At 36.8% G+C, this 19,392-nt stretch overlaps 1 protein-coding gene across 2 annotated transcripts in view; it reads right to left on the bottom strand.

Moving 5' to 3' along the window:
• The window catches only part of greb1l (GREB1 like retinoic acid receptor coactivator), a 61,246-nt gene that overhangs the window by 27,192 nt on the left and 14,662 nt on the right, over positions 1–19,392 (bottom strand). The window contains exons 1-6 of one of the 2 annotated variants that reach the window (XM_055203035.2): positions 7,757–8,043; positions 4,459–4,573; positions 2,842–3,001; positions 2,477–2,653; positions 2,091–2,267; positions 115–291 (exon numbers count right to left, since the gene is read on the bottom strand). In XM_055203035.2, coding sequence (XP_055059010.2) covers positions 115–291; positions 2,091–2,267; positions 2,477–2,653; positions 2,842–2,998 — 688 coding nt within the window. In that variant the 5' untranslated portion in view covers positions 2,999–3,001; positions 4,459–4,573; positions 7,757–8,043. Of the gene's footprint in view, positions 1–114; positions 292–2,090; positions 2,268–2,476; positions 2,654–2,841; positions 3,002–4,458; positions 4,574–7,756; positions 8,044–19,392 lie in introns of those variants that run through there. The other variant, XM_055203036.2, reaches the window with a different exon arrangement.

Here is a 19,392-nt window from a genome sequence, read left to right on the forward strand (position 1 = left end):
GGATGCAACAAAGACACTTGACTCTGACACGCGGGTGTTGATATTGGGCGAGTGTTGCTATCTTTTGTATATCAGTATATTTGGTATATGTGTAGCCTGTCGTATGTGCAGTACCTTTCCAGCAGATGAGAGCTCCCTTGCACAGAGCACCCTGAGTGTTTTTCACCAGGTAGTACTTTAAGTGCTTCTGCTTCTTCGGCTGAGTGGATAACTTCAGGTTGATATGGTTGGAGAACTCGGTGAAATATCGAAACCCTTTTTCACCACAGCCCACACAGTTACCTGAAAATCCTTTACAAATACATTGTGACACATTACTAAGTGCTGTGAAAATGCTCCACATAGACTTTAAAACTGTATTAAAGGTTATTTTATGTTTATACCACTGGGCTGTTCAATGCTTTATCCTGATTGGTTAAGAAATGTTTCACAGGTTTGCATTATTTTTCAATAAACACACACCTTACCTGTTAAATATCTTAAAAAAACAACGAGAGCAATTTCTTAGCAATGTCTGTGGTAACCGTGGTATAAGCTGAATAATTGACTCCGGAACTCTGCTTTGCGTTGTGCGCATTACCACATGGGGTGTGCATTATTTTCAATAATTTAATGGCCTGTCATCAATTATTACAAATATTGTAATGTGCATGCATAGACAACAACCCACCTGGCTTAATGAAACAGATATTTCAAGGAAGAGGTATACTGTACAAAATTCATATCTGTGTAGTGTTTCTGGCCTTATTTTCATGGTGCCGGCCCAGCCCATAGTGGAATCTTATTGGTTTAAAATACATGCTGTATATTCAGTAGCAAATATGATCAGATTTTGCTTAAATTAAAGACAGAGATCATGTGACAATAAACCACATGATGTTCACTGAAGAGGATTTGCTGAAGGAATAATAAGATTTGCAGTACATTTCGGGGTGGTTTTCCGGATAGGGTTTATCCTATTCCCAGACTAAAAGGCATGTTTGAGCTGCTTTAATTTAAAAACACCTTGTCCTGTTTAATTTTAACATATTTCGTTGACATTGTTTTGTCTCAAAATGCACACCTGTAGTGTATTTTGTAAAGTATGCTTGTAAAAACTTCTTAAATTACCTAATATTAATAAGGCCTAGTCCTGGATTACCCTAAACACTGTCTGGGAAATCGCCCCTTTAAAGGATTAGTCCATTTCCTTAAAAATTTACTCACCACCATGTCATCCAAAATGTTGATGTCTTTCTTTGTTCAATTGATAAGAAATTATGTTTTTTGAGGAAAACATTGCAGGATTTTTCTCATTTTAATGGACTTTAATAGACACCAACACTTAATACTTAACTCAACACTTAACAGTTTTTTTCAACGGAGTTTCAAAGGACTCCCAAACGAGGCATAAGGGTCTTATCTAGCGAAAATTGTCATTTTTGACAAAAAAAAAATAAAAAATATGCACCTTTAAACCACAACTTCTCGTCTAGGTCCGGTCCTGAAAGCGCCAGCGCGACCTCACGCAATACGTCATGACGTCAAGAGGTCACAGAGGACGAACGCGAAACTCCGCCCCAGTGTTTACAAGTGTGTTGAAAGAGGACCGTTCCGACGTTGTTGTATGTGGAATGATACTAATTAATGTCTTCGTGTCAGTTTATTGTTTAAAATGGTCCGCAAAAGTGCGTTTCATATATGTAACACGAGACCTCCCTACGTCACCACGTATGTACCGCTGGACCGGACCTAGACGAAAAGTTGTGGTTTAAAAGTATATATATATTTTTTTATTGTCAAAAATGACAACCGTTTTGCTAGATAAGACCCTTATGTCTCGTTTGGGATTGTTTATAGTCCTTTAAAACTCTGTTGAAAAAAACTGTTAAGTGTTGATTTAAGTATTAAGTGTTGGTGTCCATTAAAGTCCATTAAAATTAGAAAAATCCCGCAATGTTTTCCTCAAAAAACATAATTTCTTCTCGACTGAACAAAGTAAGACATCAACATTTTGGATGACATGGTGGTGAGTAAATTATCTGGATTTTTCTTTTAAGAAAATGGACTAATCCTTTAAGCGTAACCTGGGATTAAATTGAAACACCAACCTAAAAGTGCATTTTTCCCATTCTCATCTGGCAGGAAGCGCTTGTCGACTGCACAGACAAGGATGTGCTCTGGGATGCTGGGCGATTTGGCACCGACCAGCTCGAACCCTACGGGAACCTCGATGGATTCTGTTGCCATGGAAACCAGGCGAAGATCCTTTCCTGCTTGACAAAATCCTGGAGACAAATGAGTTGAGTCAGAAACACTTAAAACGCTGAGGTAAGGAACATGTGATGATTCACTACATATCATTTGCACACTGACATTTGATGCATATATCTATATGTTCAAGTTATCTTGTAAAGTCTAGTAAAATTTTGTTCTTAAAACAGTGAAATTGTTTTATCTAAGATGCTGTGCATTTGATAAAGTACATTATTCATACCATCAATAGTGCAGCAGCCATCAGGAGCCGGCCCCTGTAGGAAAGGCAGGGGTGGACTGCTGGTGTCCGAATCATCCTCGTCATCCATCTCATCAATGCAATTAGAGGACTGGCAGTTCACCAGCACATGGCTGGAAGGGTCAGACCTGAGGCTCAGGTCCATTGTGGGTTTAATATCTGAAAACCAGAACCAGGAACAGATGTGACATTGCATTTTTCAACTAATCTCCGTGGCTTTTGGAATAGATGATTCGGACAGATGACATTAAGCTTCTCGAGTTAGTAAAAATCCTATTTCTACGAGATGAGCGATGAGTATCAAGTTCATTTTCTGAGAAGACAAATAAGGCGACGACCTCGCTTACCTTCCAGGTTGCTAGGATACTGATCTGGCTCGAGATATAGCTGGGTGAATACGGGCTGTGGGTCGCCGCTGCTCGATCTCAGTGAGGCCTCTATAGAGTTATGCAGAGCTTCTTCGAAGCGGGCAGACTTCAGCTGCCCTGCGTACGAATTCCCCATGATCTAAAACACAACATACATAGTCAATTTCTGCTATTTGTCACCCTGTCTGTGAAATCCAGGCTACGGTATCCAAATCTAATTATGAGATTTAAAGCATCAAAGTTTGATTTCAACTTATTTTACTTTGATTTGAATCTTTGACATGGCTTTACTCACTCAATATGAAATATATTTTCACAAATTGATCTTTTGCATTATGTAGGATGATTTTTTGTAGCAAACACTGAAAGACTTTAGCTAGGTTTTCACAGGCAGGGTCACATATGTCTAACCTGGCAGAAACCTGCTTAAGTTGAAGTTTTCAATCCATAACAAAACTAAATGAGAGATAACCTTGTATTTTACTTTTGGTCTACTCAGATAAGATTTCAATTTCACCATGAACAAGGCTATCTTCCTCTATATAATGAGATGAATCGAGTGACTGTCGTATTACAGGCACACACACAATACAGGAACATCTGGTTGGGCATGTGCTGCGGGTAACTGAGATGGTGAACGTTTGAAGTGATTCCAAAGCCTTGATTCAAGCTGATCAACTGGATCCATACATACAGTTCAAAATTGTATCCATAAATTAAACATTGTCTTTCACAATACAACCATGTAATCCATTTGGCCAATACAAATACAAGGGGAGCTAACAAGTGAAAGCTGCAGTAGTCAATTTGTAACACCTAAAAATGTAAACATTTTCAACTTTCAGCTAAAGTAAGCATATTTAAGTGGAAAAAACATGTTTAGGGTTACCAATTAAAGTAATTTTTAAAGTTGATCCAACTTTTACAATTTACAAACTTATTTGAGCAAGTTCCCTTTGTGTAAGATTCACCACAAAACCTTAAAAATATCTGAGACAAACAGGTACACTTCCAAATTAATTGATTAACTATATATATATGGCCACCATGCCATAATTACATTTGTGTTTTTTACAATGTTATAGTGATCATATATAATCAAGAAAATACAGGAAATGTGTATATAGTATTAAAAACTGTATACAAATGTAAACTGATGTGTCAGGTTTTGGGGGTAAATTCCCCTTTCACTTGAGCAATACCAGGAAACTGCAGGATCTCTTAAACCTAAATACAATTAAATCCTAATTTCTAATTTTATAGATATTAGTCTTTTTACTTCATTCTGCTCAAAAACGCTCAAGATGTGTTAAGTGCAAAGAGACGTCACACTAAACACTGACGATGCCTAAAGAAGACATTTAGTCATACATTTTTTTTTATTTCTTTTGTACATATTTCCTGTATTTCTGTTTGTATCTAAATACAATAGATTAAAAAAATAAATATGGATGGACATTAACACTTCTAAAAGAACCTGGTGGTGGTGGCCTAAGACTTTTGCACAGTACTGTATATATAAAAATCAACAGTAAAAATATATACAAAAAATGTAATTATGATTATTCTGCTGATACTATAGGGGAACTGCCGTACCTTTGATTATATTTGTTTATCTGCAGATAGACAGGATCATCTCTTCTCCATGGTATATCAATGTTGAGTGGCAGAGATTTGCAATATGCTCATTGTGGTAAAGTAATCCCCACACCTACAGAAAAAGTTTGGGAAAAGATTTATGATACAGACAAAAACAGCGGTACAAAATAATGAACACTTTTGATTTGTGTGCAGCACAAGAGAAAGTAAAAATATAGACGGTGTTGCAAATTACTGCACATTTGTACCTACAGCAGTGCTTACTTTGTGACCTTAAGTATGATACATTACAGATCAGTATTGAGTTTATTTAGGGTTAAAAACACTGAATACAGCATTTACTGCATGAAAATGTGGTGAAGATTAATCCTGGTGTTATCTGAGATCAGACAGTTGTTTGTAAAGTAGAACAGATTGCAATGTTACTCGACATATGTAGCTGTTAACTGATAACGGTGAGGGATGAGTTATATGACACTATGACCTCAAGGGAATGTTTGTAAAGTATCAGGGAAAAGAACTTCACGTCTTTTACTTCAAGCCCTACACTAAGACTGATGAGACAGGTTTTGTTCTTTTGGCCTGGTTAAAACAAGAGTGAAATGCTGTAAAACCATTAATCAATCAATAAATACTTATGCCATGAAGGCTTTACTGTTTGTATCTAAATACAAACATTTTTAAAATAAATAATTGTACATATTAAAAAAAGTCTTTAAAGCTTAAGCACAAATATCAATATTACTAAAGTACAATATGATTAGCTTAAATAGCTACTACCATTACAATAAATACAATATATTGTATTTTATTTCATAAATATATAACATACCCATTTAAGGTCTGCATTTCTTTGTTCTCTCTGTGAATGATTACCAAGTAAACTAGATCTAATTTAAATAGACTGCAGTCCAAAAAGGCACTGGGTACCATCAGATCCACATACATACAAACCTATAGCACTTTCAATGGATTCTGATTCACATATCAGTTCAGGATTACAGGCTTACAAGAATGGCATTAAAGAAATGACATCTTAATACTAGATCAAGAATGTGTACTGATTCTGAAGCACGGACCATGAACAATGAAATAATAATCTAGGACAGCCCGAAGCCAGCTAGAAGCCTGTTTAGCCAAGTTTCATTATGGTATTACGGTAAACAGATAGCAGCCCCTGAACATAGTTCAATACCGCCTCGGGCAGCTCGTGGTCCTGTTAGACTGGTAATGACATTTAAGGGGTGTTAAATGCTAATGTGGACATGCCAGCAGAGAGCTCTGCCTTCAGGCCATGAGCGGTTTCATCTACACAACTGTCCTGTTGTCCTTGCTGCCTCCATGTAGCTTTTCCAGTCGCTTTGCTTCTATCTGTCCTAGAGTTCTTAAATTTGAAAAATTACAGAAATGTATCATGATGCATATCAAATCTGTAAAAAAGCCACTAAAACACACAATTGTCCCACTTACAAGAATTAATGCAAAAATATTGTAGACTAAAGTCAAACACTCACATTGTAAAAAACATTTGCTACTATAAATTTATTTGTTTAATCAAGTCATTTTTACTTACTATTAGATATCTTGACAAAAGATGAGTTGCTACAACTTATAAAATGAAGTTGACTAATTTCAACTATATTTTATAAGTCATAACAACTCATCACAGTCCTAAATTCCAAATAAATAATAGTAAGTTAGAATAATTTGTAAATCTGAGTTGATTAAACTAAACAATTTAAGGCAGCAAAGATATTTTTATCTAAGTGGCATTCTGAAAATATATAAATAAATAAAATGTATATATATATACACTGTAAAAAATACTTTGCTGCCTTAAATATTTTTGTTAAATCAACTCAGATTTACAAGTCATGTCAACAGAGATAAAATATAAAATATAGCTGAGAAAAGTCAACTTAAATTTATTAGTTATAACAACTCAGCTGTAGTTATAACAACTCATCTCTAGTCAAGATAAATAACAGTAAGTTGAAATGACTTGTAAATCTGAGTTTATTCAACAAAACATTTTAAGGCAGCAAAGTATTTTTTACAGTGTACATACATACATACATACATACATATATACATACAAAAAATAAAAGATACATTTATATATATAAGTGTATTATATATAATATTTTGCTATCACTTTACAATAAGGTTATATTTGTTTACATTACTAAATATGCATTAGCTGAAATAACAATAAGCAATAGTTTTTCAGTATTTATTAATGCCAATACAGTTATTTATATTAGTTAATGGTGCATCAATGAAAACTTTTGTTCATTGTTAGTTCATATTAGCCAATGCATTAACTATCTTAAGAAATACAACCTTATTGTAAAGTGTTACCAGCTTTCTCTTAGCCAACCAAAACAAACAATGACCAGTATAACCTAGGGTTAACTAAAAACATGAAAAGCTCTACAAATAAAGTCCAACATCTTGAACGAGCAAGGGGAAACATGACACTTCAGATAGACAAAACAAAACAATCCAAAGACATAATTATGCAAGGCTAAATGTTAGCGTACTTTGCGGCAGTGTTTGTTTTGTCTTCGATTAACAAATTTTGCAACAACGTTCTCCAACAGACGCAACATTTAGGGAACATTTCTGAATCACACACACACCTTCGTGTAGTTTATTTGTGAAGACAAAATGAAAAGCCTTTAAACACTGCGTGCCAGTATATGGTGGAGTTCAAGTGTGGTAGTAAATGTAGTAAATGTGGTAACAGTGCTTTCCCACACCAAAGACCTCTTTCTCTCTCTGTAAGTCCACTCCCTCTTTTGTTTCCTTGCTTATCTGCATAATTACATTAAATTGGCTGACAATGGGAAATGAGAACTAGCTTTCAATGAACCTCCACTGAATTAACAATTTCTAATTTCTAACAAATTTTCATTTTTAATGCACAAAAATGGCTGGTTTAAAATTACAAACAATCGCATACAAAATACAATCAGTAAAAAACAAGCTCTGAATGCTACACACTGTTGGGTTCTCACCTTAATCCAAACGTAAAAAGTAATGCATTTTAAGATCAACTCAGCTACCAATTCACTGACCAATTCACACTTAGTTTTTTGTATTCAAGAACATTGACTAAATGAAAGAGAGCATGAAAGAGAGTTAAAAGAGCAAGACCTTAAGCAGGGGGATGGTAGCCAATGCAAAAAATGTTAATATCTTTAAATAAATGGGGTGCTAAAAGCCATGGCCATTGACACCATGTTACCAGGAGCCGGTGAGTGTCAAAGAATCTAACATGACGCTTCTGTACCTTTCATAAGCGGCCAGGGTGTGGAGTGTGCCTCAACAACTTCCACTGTAGACCTCAAAGCAGATCATTCAAGCACCGAAAGCCTATTTCCATAGTGAAAGTAATGTCCATCAAATATCCAACGTCAACAGCAAGTAGAACGTGACAGTATTCCCCTTTCATTGTTCCCGTGCTATAAGCTCCCTGGTCATGATAGTCCTGAGATGGGGCAGCAAAGCCTGATTCCAGGAACTCCTGTAAAACCAACCTCTGTTCAGGGCTCAGTGGCTCTAGTGGATACACAAACTCACACACACTCGCATACACAAACACCAGGCCCTCCCCCATCTCACAAGCCCCCTCCCTCTTTTTGGCCATTTGCTCTGTGGGGCGAGAGGGGCATTCACTTAGGACTCATTCATCTTGGCCCTAGCTGACCCCCTAAGGTGACAGATGCTGTTGTGGAGAGGGACATACTGTCGAGCGCGGCACAATGTGCCTCCGCACGCCACACGCGTGCTGCATTTGCCACGCATGATGCGCAGATGCCACTTTCTTGACATGACACTGGACACTTTTGGTGACCGCTAAGTACCACCCTTGCAGATGGGGGTAAGGATCATTTTCTGGGGTCCCGGCCTTTCCTCTGCCACTCCCTGTTTTATTGGGTCAATTTTAATGATAGGGCAAACCAATGGCAAACTGGGGACTCTTGCTAAAGAATGTGGGGTCAGTCCACATTTTGGCCTTGCACACACATCCCTCCCCTCTTGCCTGAGATTGACAATCAACTGAGAATTTAACCTCGTTGTAAATAGTCCTAGTGGAGACTCATCTGGTAAAAATAACTGGAGTATGTCAAGGCACATGATAGGAGATTGATAACCTGGGTTGATCATTTCCTATTGCGTGCCCCAGAAAATTGGCTCAGAGGAAGTGGAGGAGATAGAGAGGTTTAAATTGCAAATACAGGATGATCGGGTTTCTCTGGTGCTTCAGGCTCTCTGTAAAAATGACTCCATCTTGCTTCATCTCGTACACTAATGACAAAATATTGTGATTCATTCGTTAACTCATCTCATTTAGGGCTTTCAGTCAAAATAATGCTGCTCTGTTTGTGAATGTGAGAGCTCATTATAAATCGAATGGGTGAATCTCACGAAATTAGACTTGTGAGGTGTCATGAAACATTTTGATAAAATGTAAATGCAGAGTATCAAAATAAGAAGCATATAGTTACAAACATCTCTTCACGTACTACTTTGCACATGATTTCAAATGACATCATACAAACCAATTTTGTTGTTTTTTCCAAATTTAAGGGGAAATTTTCATTAACATTATGGTATTTGGTGATCATTGGTAAATGTAGAGACAATAATAAGGAATATAAATGTGTCCAAGAAAATTTTTCTCATCCTCCGCAAACAAATTTCAATCATTGTTTAAGCCCTTAAGTTCTTATTTTTTTCTCTCCAGATAAAAATTGAAATTTTGTTTGTCATAGTACCTAGACAACTTTTTAGTTCTTATTACCGAAACATGAGTTTGTAAATGCATATATTTAATGTGATATCATGTTGCGGTAATGATCATTTTTCATAATGATAATCTAAAAAATGTAAATAATTCTCTATTTTTTAAATCCTCTTAAAATAATAGCTATAGTAAGTTCAGACCTTAATCTTATATGTGCAAAATAAAAATTGGCTTCAAGGGCTTTTTAAAAAATCTTATGCTGGACACCTTCTAAATCTGGACTTCGCGAGAATCACCCAAAATAAGTCATCTCTCCAAATACATTTAAAATTTAACTCACTCCATCAAGGCAAGTGTTACCTGAAGTTACATCAGGTCGACCTTCTTACATGACTTCAGAAAGTAAATATTCACTGTAGATTTAATCAACACACCCGGGAACATGTTTTGTCTACAGCCAAATAGTAGGATTTGTTAATAATTGATAACAGCCTTGTCCGTGAAACAAAAAGGTGACTTGACGCAATGGTTCAAAGATTGTGCTGTCTTACAGGCAGTGGAACCCAAGCACTGAAACACATTTGTCAAAGTTATAGACGCAAAGAATTTCTCAATCAAACAAGAAAACAGCAATGTCAACAAACCAATGCATTAGACACATTAAAAGTATGCTTTTGGTGCTATAAAAGAGACAAATACTAATAAATAGAATAAATAAAAAGCTTCAGTGCATGTTATACTACATTTACAGTAAATAAACGTGGTATTTGGTGATCATTGGTAAATGTAGAGACAATAATAAGGAATATAAATGTGTCCATGACCAATTTTTTCATCCTCCGCAACAATTTTCAATCATTGTTTAAGCCCTCAAGGAACTAACATTTAAAAAAAAAATGTTGGAAGGGACATAATTGACTGTGACACTCAAGATGGCTACCAGGTAAGCAGTTCTTATTTTTTCTCTCCAGATAAAAGTAGAATTTTTGTTTGTCATAGTACCTAGACAACTTTTTATTTCTCATTACCGAAACATGAATTTGTAAATGCATATATTTAATGTTATATCATGTTGCGGTAATGATAATTTTTCTAAAAAATGTAAATAATTCTATAGGAAATATTTTTTAAATCCTCTAAAAATAATGGTTATAGTAAGTTCAGACCTTAATATTATGTGAAAAAAATGGTTTCAAGGGCTTTTTAAAAATTCTGATGCTGGACAACTCCTAAATCTGGATTTCGTGAGAATCACCCCATTTGCATTTTTCTGACCACACAACATATTTTACAGAAAATTAACAGCTTTACAATTTCTAGATTGTACAGTACAGTACGCTAAGTTTATTACGTCCGCCATCAGTGCTTCCTTTACAACTGTTGTTGCAGCAATATACAAGAGTTGGTTCAAATCGAGCTATATACTTTTTCTCACCTTAATAAGAATTAGTAGATAGGGGCTTAAGCAGTATGGAAGTAAGCTTTAAACAATGACTGCCCGCCCTCAGAGGGCTTTATTAGCCCTCCAGAGTCATTAATGCTGTCATTCCAGCTAATCTGGAGGCTTTGTCCAAACATTGTTTATTTTAATGGCAAGGTTTCTAGTTAATGCCATTTGGACCACACAGTGTCCATGAATGTGCAAAGACCTTGAGTGACAAATGCTGGATATATAATATAAGACACAGTCGACATTTTATTTGTGGGAAAACATTCGTTAGACTTTTATATCTTTGTTGAGACAATAAAACACAAACATAAAAATACAGCACAAGTTCAGTCATTAGAATAACCGAGGTGTCAATTTTAAGCCTCCGACTTTAACACTGACAGACCTTAATGGGTCATTGGAAAAGGAGAAAGAGAGCAAAGCAGAGGTTTCCTTTGCTCAATTGAGCTTGTGGGTGAAACAAAAGAGCCAGTGAGTGAAGTGTCCCTCCTCTTGGCCATCCTTCAGCACTGCTTTGAGTCTCTGGCCCTGGGCACTGACAAAGGGAAGTATCTTTTCCACCGCCATCGGAGAATAGATGATTCATGTGGTGGTGGCTCTTTCAACATCTTCTGGAGTTCTGCTTTGTCTTGTTTTTGGCTTCCTTTTCAGAAGTGTCCCATTCTCTTTAGGTACAGAAGAAATCGCTGCCAAACAACAACATTGTTTGGAGCTAATGGGAAAACACAACTAGGTCAATCTCTGGACCAGCAAAACTAGGTCACGAGTAATGCACAGGAGAAGCATGACTTATCTTTTGGCTTCTTTCTGATCCAAATCCAATTGCACAAGGTTGGTGTCAAGGTTGGGGTAAACCAAGTTAAAATTATTAAGAAAGAAATGCATGTGATAAAACTTGATTCTCCACAGCAAATTCCAGCCAGGCCAACATTGTTTAAATTCGAATGTGAAAAATGTAATCTAGAATGTCAATTAAATCTAAACTGGGACCAGGCTGGATTAAACTAGAACAAATGTATTATGTACATAACACAAGTCTGAAGTGTGACAAAATCCTTGCCCTTGCATTGCTGTTGGGTTAAAACAACTAAGAATTACATAGATGGGGTGAGATCAAAACGTGATGTGACAAATGAGCATCAGGTGGGTAGGAGGGAAATATTAAGGTGGCAATTGCCACAGCTCATCTACGTCTTCAGGAGCTATCTACGCAGTGTCAGAAAAAACAAATCCACCCTAACACGGGCCACAAACAATGCCACCACCACGTGAAAGCCGGTGCTGCCATGGCACGTTCTGCTACCCTGACCACATAAGGTCTATTCCAGGCATGAGGCGTGGGGTCTCACGCCGCCGACAAGTTTGTTGTCCCTAAACCCTGCGCTCATTTGCTTATTAAAGCCCTCTCACGGACTTCCCGCTGGGGTCCTGAAGTGCAAATCGAGGCTTTTCCAGTGAGGCCAGCATATGAGCCAAGGTAGCGGAGATAACCATTTCTGCTGGGCCACACGACCAATGGGGGAAGGGAGGGCTGGGGGGAAGGCGACACTACAAGCTGAAAGCCAAAGCTGAAATCGGCAGAGGGGAAAAAACTCTGACTGGTCAGCATGGGATTGGGTCTAGGGGGGTGACAGCCCGGGGAGAGGATTAGTTCAGCGGTGGTCGGGGGTAGCAGTGGTGGGCCAAGGTTAGCCAGGGTTTAAAGGGGTGGAGGCCTGAGAGGATCAACAAAAGGAGTATTTGGGCAGATGAAGAAGTCATCATCATTAAGCCACTGGAAGTTTACTGTCCAGTTATAAAAGTGACTGGAAAATGAAAAGGGCAAGAGGGCAACTCTGAGATACGGTCAGTAGACTGCCGCGGGTAGGACTGTGGGAATGCTGAGCTCATTTAGTAGAGTGAAAAACTGTCCTTTGTGTTACCAAAGTACCGATTAGAGCGCTGACCTTGCCATACGCAAAGGTTGAGTACATGGGTTTAATTTAACCTTCAACTAAATTCTCAATTTAGACAAACGGTTTATGTCAGTAAGTCCCCTTTAACACTATTAGTGCTATTCAAGAAAACAAGCAGGGCAATTTTAAAACCAACGTAGAAGAGGTGGCCTGATTTAGGAAGAGTGCAAAGTGATCAACACAAGAATAAATAATTGTGTGATTGTGTAGCCTACTTGTTTTGAGTTCGCCAACAAATCTGGGAAAGGTCAACTACAGTTTTACACCTCAAAGCCAAAAGATTGGTGCCACATGCTCAAACAACCAATGATGATATCAATACTAGTAGAGGATATAATGTAAATGCTTTATTTAAAAATGTAACTCAGCTGGAAGAGCTTTGCGTCTTCAGCTCAAAGATCAGGGGTTCGATACCAGGGAAGACACACACAAAAATGTATAGGTAAAGTCACTTTGTATGAAAAGCTCTGCCAAATGCATAAAAATACAATATATGGTGGTATCCATGGGAAATTCAAGTGCCACGATACCATGACGACATACAAAGAAGTCTTTGGGTGAAAAACAGCAAAGCTGCTTAGGCCAATAAACCAGAGACCTGCGGATGAACCCAACTCTGCATTTTACAACGCAGACCACAGCTGAACGCTATTATTTACTAGGGACAATAATAGTCTGACTAATGGGTCAAATACATTTCTTTTACCTGTATGATTTGTAACTCATTCACTGTTATGCTCTGACGACCAGCACACATTTGGATATTGGCAAACGTAAGCGTTTATTTTCCTAATGCATTTTGGCTTAAACATTTGGTAAATTCACACATTTCCCTCACGGTTCCTAATGGTTTGTTTGTTCTGCTCTTGTTCTCAGGATTAAATGGACAGACATTTTTGTTACAGTGTAAAAGGGGTCTTGTTTAATGGCCCTGTGTCACATGAAGCACATATTATCAAAACAGACAAGCCTTATCAGGTGACAAGGGGCAAAGAGAGGTCAGATGTGCTTCCTGACACGATTCCCCCTGCTTTGACGCTTCATCCATCATTATTTAGTAGAGGATTACAAGTGTGGTGGCCAATGTATCTCAAACAGATGCAATAAAACACATGAAGCCAGGCGAGCCATCACAAACCAAAAGGGGGAAAAACATGATAATACAAGGCTTCTTTATCTTGCACATCTGGTTAACTGGAAAAGGTCAACTACAGTTTTACACCTTTTTCTTAAGCCCAGTATGTTGATACCATATGTTGATGCTGAATTCATACCTTCACTAAACGCTCATTTAAGCAGCCACAACAGATAAATGTAGGTAGACATTTTTAGACATATTTCTGTTATATAATTTGATATTGTCATATTGATTTAAAATAATAATAGCCAGTGTTACCACATGTGCTTTCCTATTAAAGAAATATGAGTAATACAAGTAATTTTTCTGTTATTTACTGTTTTGTACATAAAATCATCATACATAATGTAAAAAAAAACCATTCTCTGAAATATGTGACCCTCTGCCACAAAACCAGCCATATTGGATAGATATATATGTAGCAATAGCCAACAAATACACTATGTAGGTCCAAATTTTCGATTTTCATACATTTTTAAGATATTAAGATCCAGTTCCATAAAGACATTTTGTAAATTTCCTACTGTAAATATACATAAAAAATAATGTATCATTAGTAATATTTGCTCCTAAGGACTTCATTTGGACAACTTTAAAGTTATTTTCTCAATATTAAGATGTTTTGCACCCTCCAGATTAGATTTTCAAACAGCTGTATCTCGGCCACATATGGTCCTCTCTCAACAAACCATAAATCAATGGAAATCTTATGTATTCAGAGAAAATTTTCAGAGAAATTTCTTCAAATAAATGTTAAAAAACTGACCCTCATGACTTGTTTTGTGGTCCAGGGTCACATATAACCTTGATGTCTTTAAGGTTTGACTCTGTAAGGTCATGGCAAAGATTGAAATCAAAGTGAAATCAAACTTTGATTTTCTTGATCTCATTTTTAGATTATGAGACGTCAGCCTGGATTACACAGACAGTCACAATTTTGCAAGAGCTAAGTTAAATAATGAAGCAATTTATTACTTTGCTGTTATCTACAACAACACCTCACATAAATCTATTTTGGCACTACATGCGATTCTAAACAAATGTGTGAACAGTTCAGTGCAAAATCTCAATTACAATAGTTCATAAAATGAATAAATAAACAAAAAATATAACACAAATGCAGCCAGAAGTAGTATTAGGGGAGAAGACCACTAATATGTAAAAAATATAAATAATTAGGATTATTACTGAGAGTTAATACTGCACTGCAAAAATGATTCTCAAGAAAAAACTTTTCTTAGTATTTTTGTCTTGTTTTCTGTAAAAATATCTACAAATTTGCATTATTCGTAATTAAGATGTTTTTTCTTGATGAGCAAAATGACCCAAGAAAATAAGTCTAGTTTTTAGACAAGAAATATCAAATTTAAGTGATTTTGGGAATAATACAAGCAAAGGAATCTGCCAATGGGGTAAGCAAAAAAATCTTGAGCATTTTTCTTAAACACTAAATTCAAGAAAAATTAGCTTACCCCATTGGCAGATTTTTGTTTTATGCACAAAATCACTTAAATTTGATATTTTTGGTCTAAAAAATAGACTTATTTTCTTGGTTCGTTTTGCTCATCAAGAAAAGGCATTTTAATTTAAGAATTTTTAGATATTTTTACTGAAAACAAGACAAAAATACTAAGAATGTTTTTCTTTAAAATCATTTTTTTGCAGTGTGAGAGTAATGGGCAAGGGTGCACATAACTTTTTTGGCCTGGTCTTAAAGAAGCACCCGGAGATGTTGTTTGGTACTCACTATTCATGGCACAGACATCTTACATGACTACTCAACCATATCTGTTTGGTTTAAACATGGTAGATAATAATGTACATAAAATAAAATTGGTTATTGTTTTTCACCCATGTGACCTTTATAAAACTATTAGCCTAACGCATATAAATTTCAACTATTGTTAAAGACAAGTAAATACGTTATAAAACATAATCAAATTATGAGTACAAACAAATACAATATAACAAACCTACAAATAAAATAAATAGTGCTGATTATGATTTCAGGTTGGCCTGTAGTTTTCAGGTACAGTAAAGAAACTGAATAAAGTCATCAGATAATACTTACTTTATGTGTGAATTGGATTAATCCTTATTAAAGTAACAAAAGTTATTCAGTCAAGACAAGGAAATTATGATTTCTTTTACTATGGTTTGATCAACATTAAAAACAGCATCAGGTTTATACTCAAAAAAAGCTGGGTGAACTGTCACTTTAAATGCACGAATCCAATATATTGTTACACACGCATTTTATTTCTTAACTGCTTGTATTCATTTAATGCGTAAAAGACTATAATAAGGGCATTTTGAGATAATTTTGTTTTAAAATGTCCACTCAAGTGCAAGAAAAGAAATTCGTATTTGTGCACTGTCTTTACTATTGCTTGTACTAACAAGCTGTCCGAAGCTTTCAGATGCGGATTGTGCTTTAGATGTGCGCGCAAACAAAACTTATTAAACAACATGCAAGTAAAGTATTGAATCTAGGGCCAGCGACTGTTGCATCGCTGCTAAAAACACACATTACTTTTAACACATTTGTAATAATTATCTTACCAATGATGCAACGAGAAATCCCTTGCAGTAAATTAGGTAAATATGTAACAAAATTCCAGCAACGTTGGTACGCAAAAGCACCTTTAAGAGCAGCGTCTGGTATGCATTTTTTACTTTAACCCTAGTCACTTTCAAAAATAACAATCCAGCTTTTCTACAAAATACAATACTAAGATTGAATAGATTTAATAAACAAAATTACATCTAGACTCAAAGAGAAAAGAAAAAGAGCTTTCTCTTCCTCAAAGTGACAAAGCCATCTGAAATAAGTGAGTGACGTATGAACAATGAAGGTCTATAATGTTCTCAGGAAAGACCCCTGTCCTCAACCCCTCCACATTTCCTTGTGGAGCACTCAACTGTATCCACCATGCTCCTCTTCCTGACCCCAGGCAGCCTCTTCTGCATCAGGCCTGGTGTGCGTGTGGTGGGTAACATTAGTGTCATGCTGATAAAGCTGGGTGAGTTGCCCACGGTAATAGGGTTGACAATTTAAATCCTCTTGCTCCTTTTTTGTTGTTGCGATGTAACAAAGACAGGTTCAATCTATTGTCCTGTGCTGACACAAACCCTGTCCAATACAAATCAAGCAAAATTGTGCTGCCTGGGAACCACCTGACTAGTCACAGATCAGATTTGCATCATGCTGAACAAAAATTTTGCATCATTGTAACCTAATACTGTAAACCAGTGGTTCCCAAACAGGGGGACGGGGGGACAACGGGGAGGGCCTCAGCAGACTTCCAAGGGGGCCTCAAAATGACTTAAAAATTGGACAAACAAGCATTAAAATAAGCTAAAACAAGCAAAAATCAAGATGTTTCTTTTTTTGTCCATTTTAGTAACGAATATACATCTAGTCATTTCACGTTCTATTTAATTTGATGTGGAGCGCCTTCAAATATTGTTGTGGGCAACTAGGGGGTCTTAAAGTGAAAAAGGTTGGGAACCACTGCTGTAAACTAATGTACTATAATAGAAAGACCTATTAAGTTTTAAGCACCTCACCATAAAACATGTACCATAGTAAACACAAATTTAGCCAAAACATTAAAACGAAATAAATACAATTATTGTTACTACTTTAAAATCACAATGCAAACGGGAAGCTCTTTAAACTGTAAGAAACGTCTATAATCTTTATTACCACAGTTTTACTGTAATACTATAATATTTACTATTACTGGTGGCAACTTCTTGTGAGAAAATATTGATACGACGTAGATAATTTGATTGCTAGTAATACATCAATTCTTTTGCTGCGTTCAGACCGGCCGCGGTAGAGGCATCAAGCGCAAGTGATTTCAATGTTAAGTCAATGTAAAGACACGTTGACGTGCGTATGGAGGTCTCGCGGCGCAAATGAGGCGTTTAGCGCGGCACGGTAAACACAATTCCACCTCATTCGTGCATGTAGTTCACGCGAATGGAGCTTTGCTACGGGAAATGCGCGAGTTGAAAAATTTTAACTTTGATGGAAAAACGCGTAGCGTTAACCAATCAGAAGCTTGTTCTAGTAGTGACGTGATTACAGGAAGCGAGTGGATTCACAGAAGCCTATGGAAGGCCCTCCCAAGACGGCAATTTTTTCGTGTGAATGTCTCGATGACTAGAATTTCACGCGCGGGTTTCACGCTCAAAGAAGCGAGTAAACTTAAAATGTTCAAGCGGCAAACTAGACGCGGTAGACGCGAATTTAACGCCTCAAACGCTGCTGGTGTGAACCCAACATTAAAAAACAAACAACGCAATATCCATTTTTTCAGACGTTTTGAGTTTATATCCCGCTAAATAGCAGTCATCTTATCTCCAAACTTCAAAAGTGACAGGAAGTACTTGCTAAGTTCGCATACAGTGATTTTCTTCCAAAAATAAGAAATACCCCAATATATTGCCTTGTGTACAAAATCGCAATGTATCCACATACGTATCATATCGCCAGATTACACAGCCCTAGAAACTTCAGTTACCATGGACAAATTTGGGTCAAGGGCTGCTACCAGCATTTTGTGTGGCAGTATGAGACGTCTTTTTAACAAATATGTATAACGTACATTGCAAATAATATTGATTTGCATAGTATGGTGTTGAAACATTTTCAAAATATTTGTTGATTTCCAATAATCTTCCTGTAAGATTACTGACTTATACTTTATGTAATCTTATCCTATTTAGACAAACTGATTTTTTGTACACCTTCAACCCAAAGGTGTGAGCACTAATCTGACACTATAGTTGCTCTAGAGAAGTCTGTTAATGTTGAATAAAGAGAGTTTATCTGAAGAGAGTCCAAGACCTCAGCATGTCTCTTTACAGGCAAATATTTACACTCGGTCTTATCATAAGCAACAGGGCCATGAGTCTAAATGCTTCCTGAGGACAGATGAGCTTTAGCCAAAATACAGCAACTCTAAGACTCTTTACTTTAAGACTTGATCCTTTCATTATGGCGATATGTTTTAGATATTTCTCAGTTCTGGTTCCCTTAGTATTTTTTGATTGCTGAAATATTCACTGTTTAATTTGAGGTATCGAGTGAGGAGTGAGACTTTAATTTAGTATTTTAGCAGCGAACACACTTTCAGTAGCTATTTTTTAAATCTTTCACATTTTAGTGGGAATCTGGGAAAAGCTGTTGGATTGAACAAACTGGTAAAAATAATTGGTTGATGCATTAATGCATGTGGTAGAGCCAGTATTTTATCTTAAATCAGCCCAGAATCTAGAGACAATGACTTTCTCTCTCTCTCAGCTAGAATGTGGAGTCCTATGTGGGTCTTGGTCACCGTGACTTTGGCCAGACCAGACCGCCCCCATTGGCTTTCACTCCCCAGCCCACATGCTATGACCCTCCCTTGAGCCAGCATGAGTGACCTTGGGCTTAGCAGAGTGTGTGAGCTCTGTACAGAAAACAAAAACAGAAACGATTACAGAACACCCTTTTATGAGGTTCATTACATTGTGGTGAAGAAATCTCCCATTTTGTCAGGTCCATCCAGCATTTCCAAATAATGCAAAAAATGCAATGAGGTGGGGCATCTGTGCATTTGGGAGTATCATCGCAGGCCATGTG

The sequence above is a fragment of the Misgurnus anguillicaudatus genome, chromosome 2 (genome assembly GCF_027580225.2).
Source record: "Misgurnus anguillicaudatus chromosome 2, ASM2758022v2, whole genome shotgun sequence".
NCBI classification, from domain to species: Eukaryota; Metazoa; Chordata; class Actinopteri; order Cypriniformes; family Cobitidae; genus Misgurnus; species Misgurnus anguillicaudatus.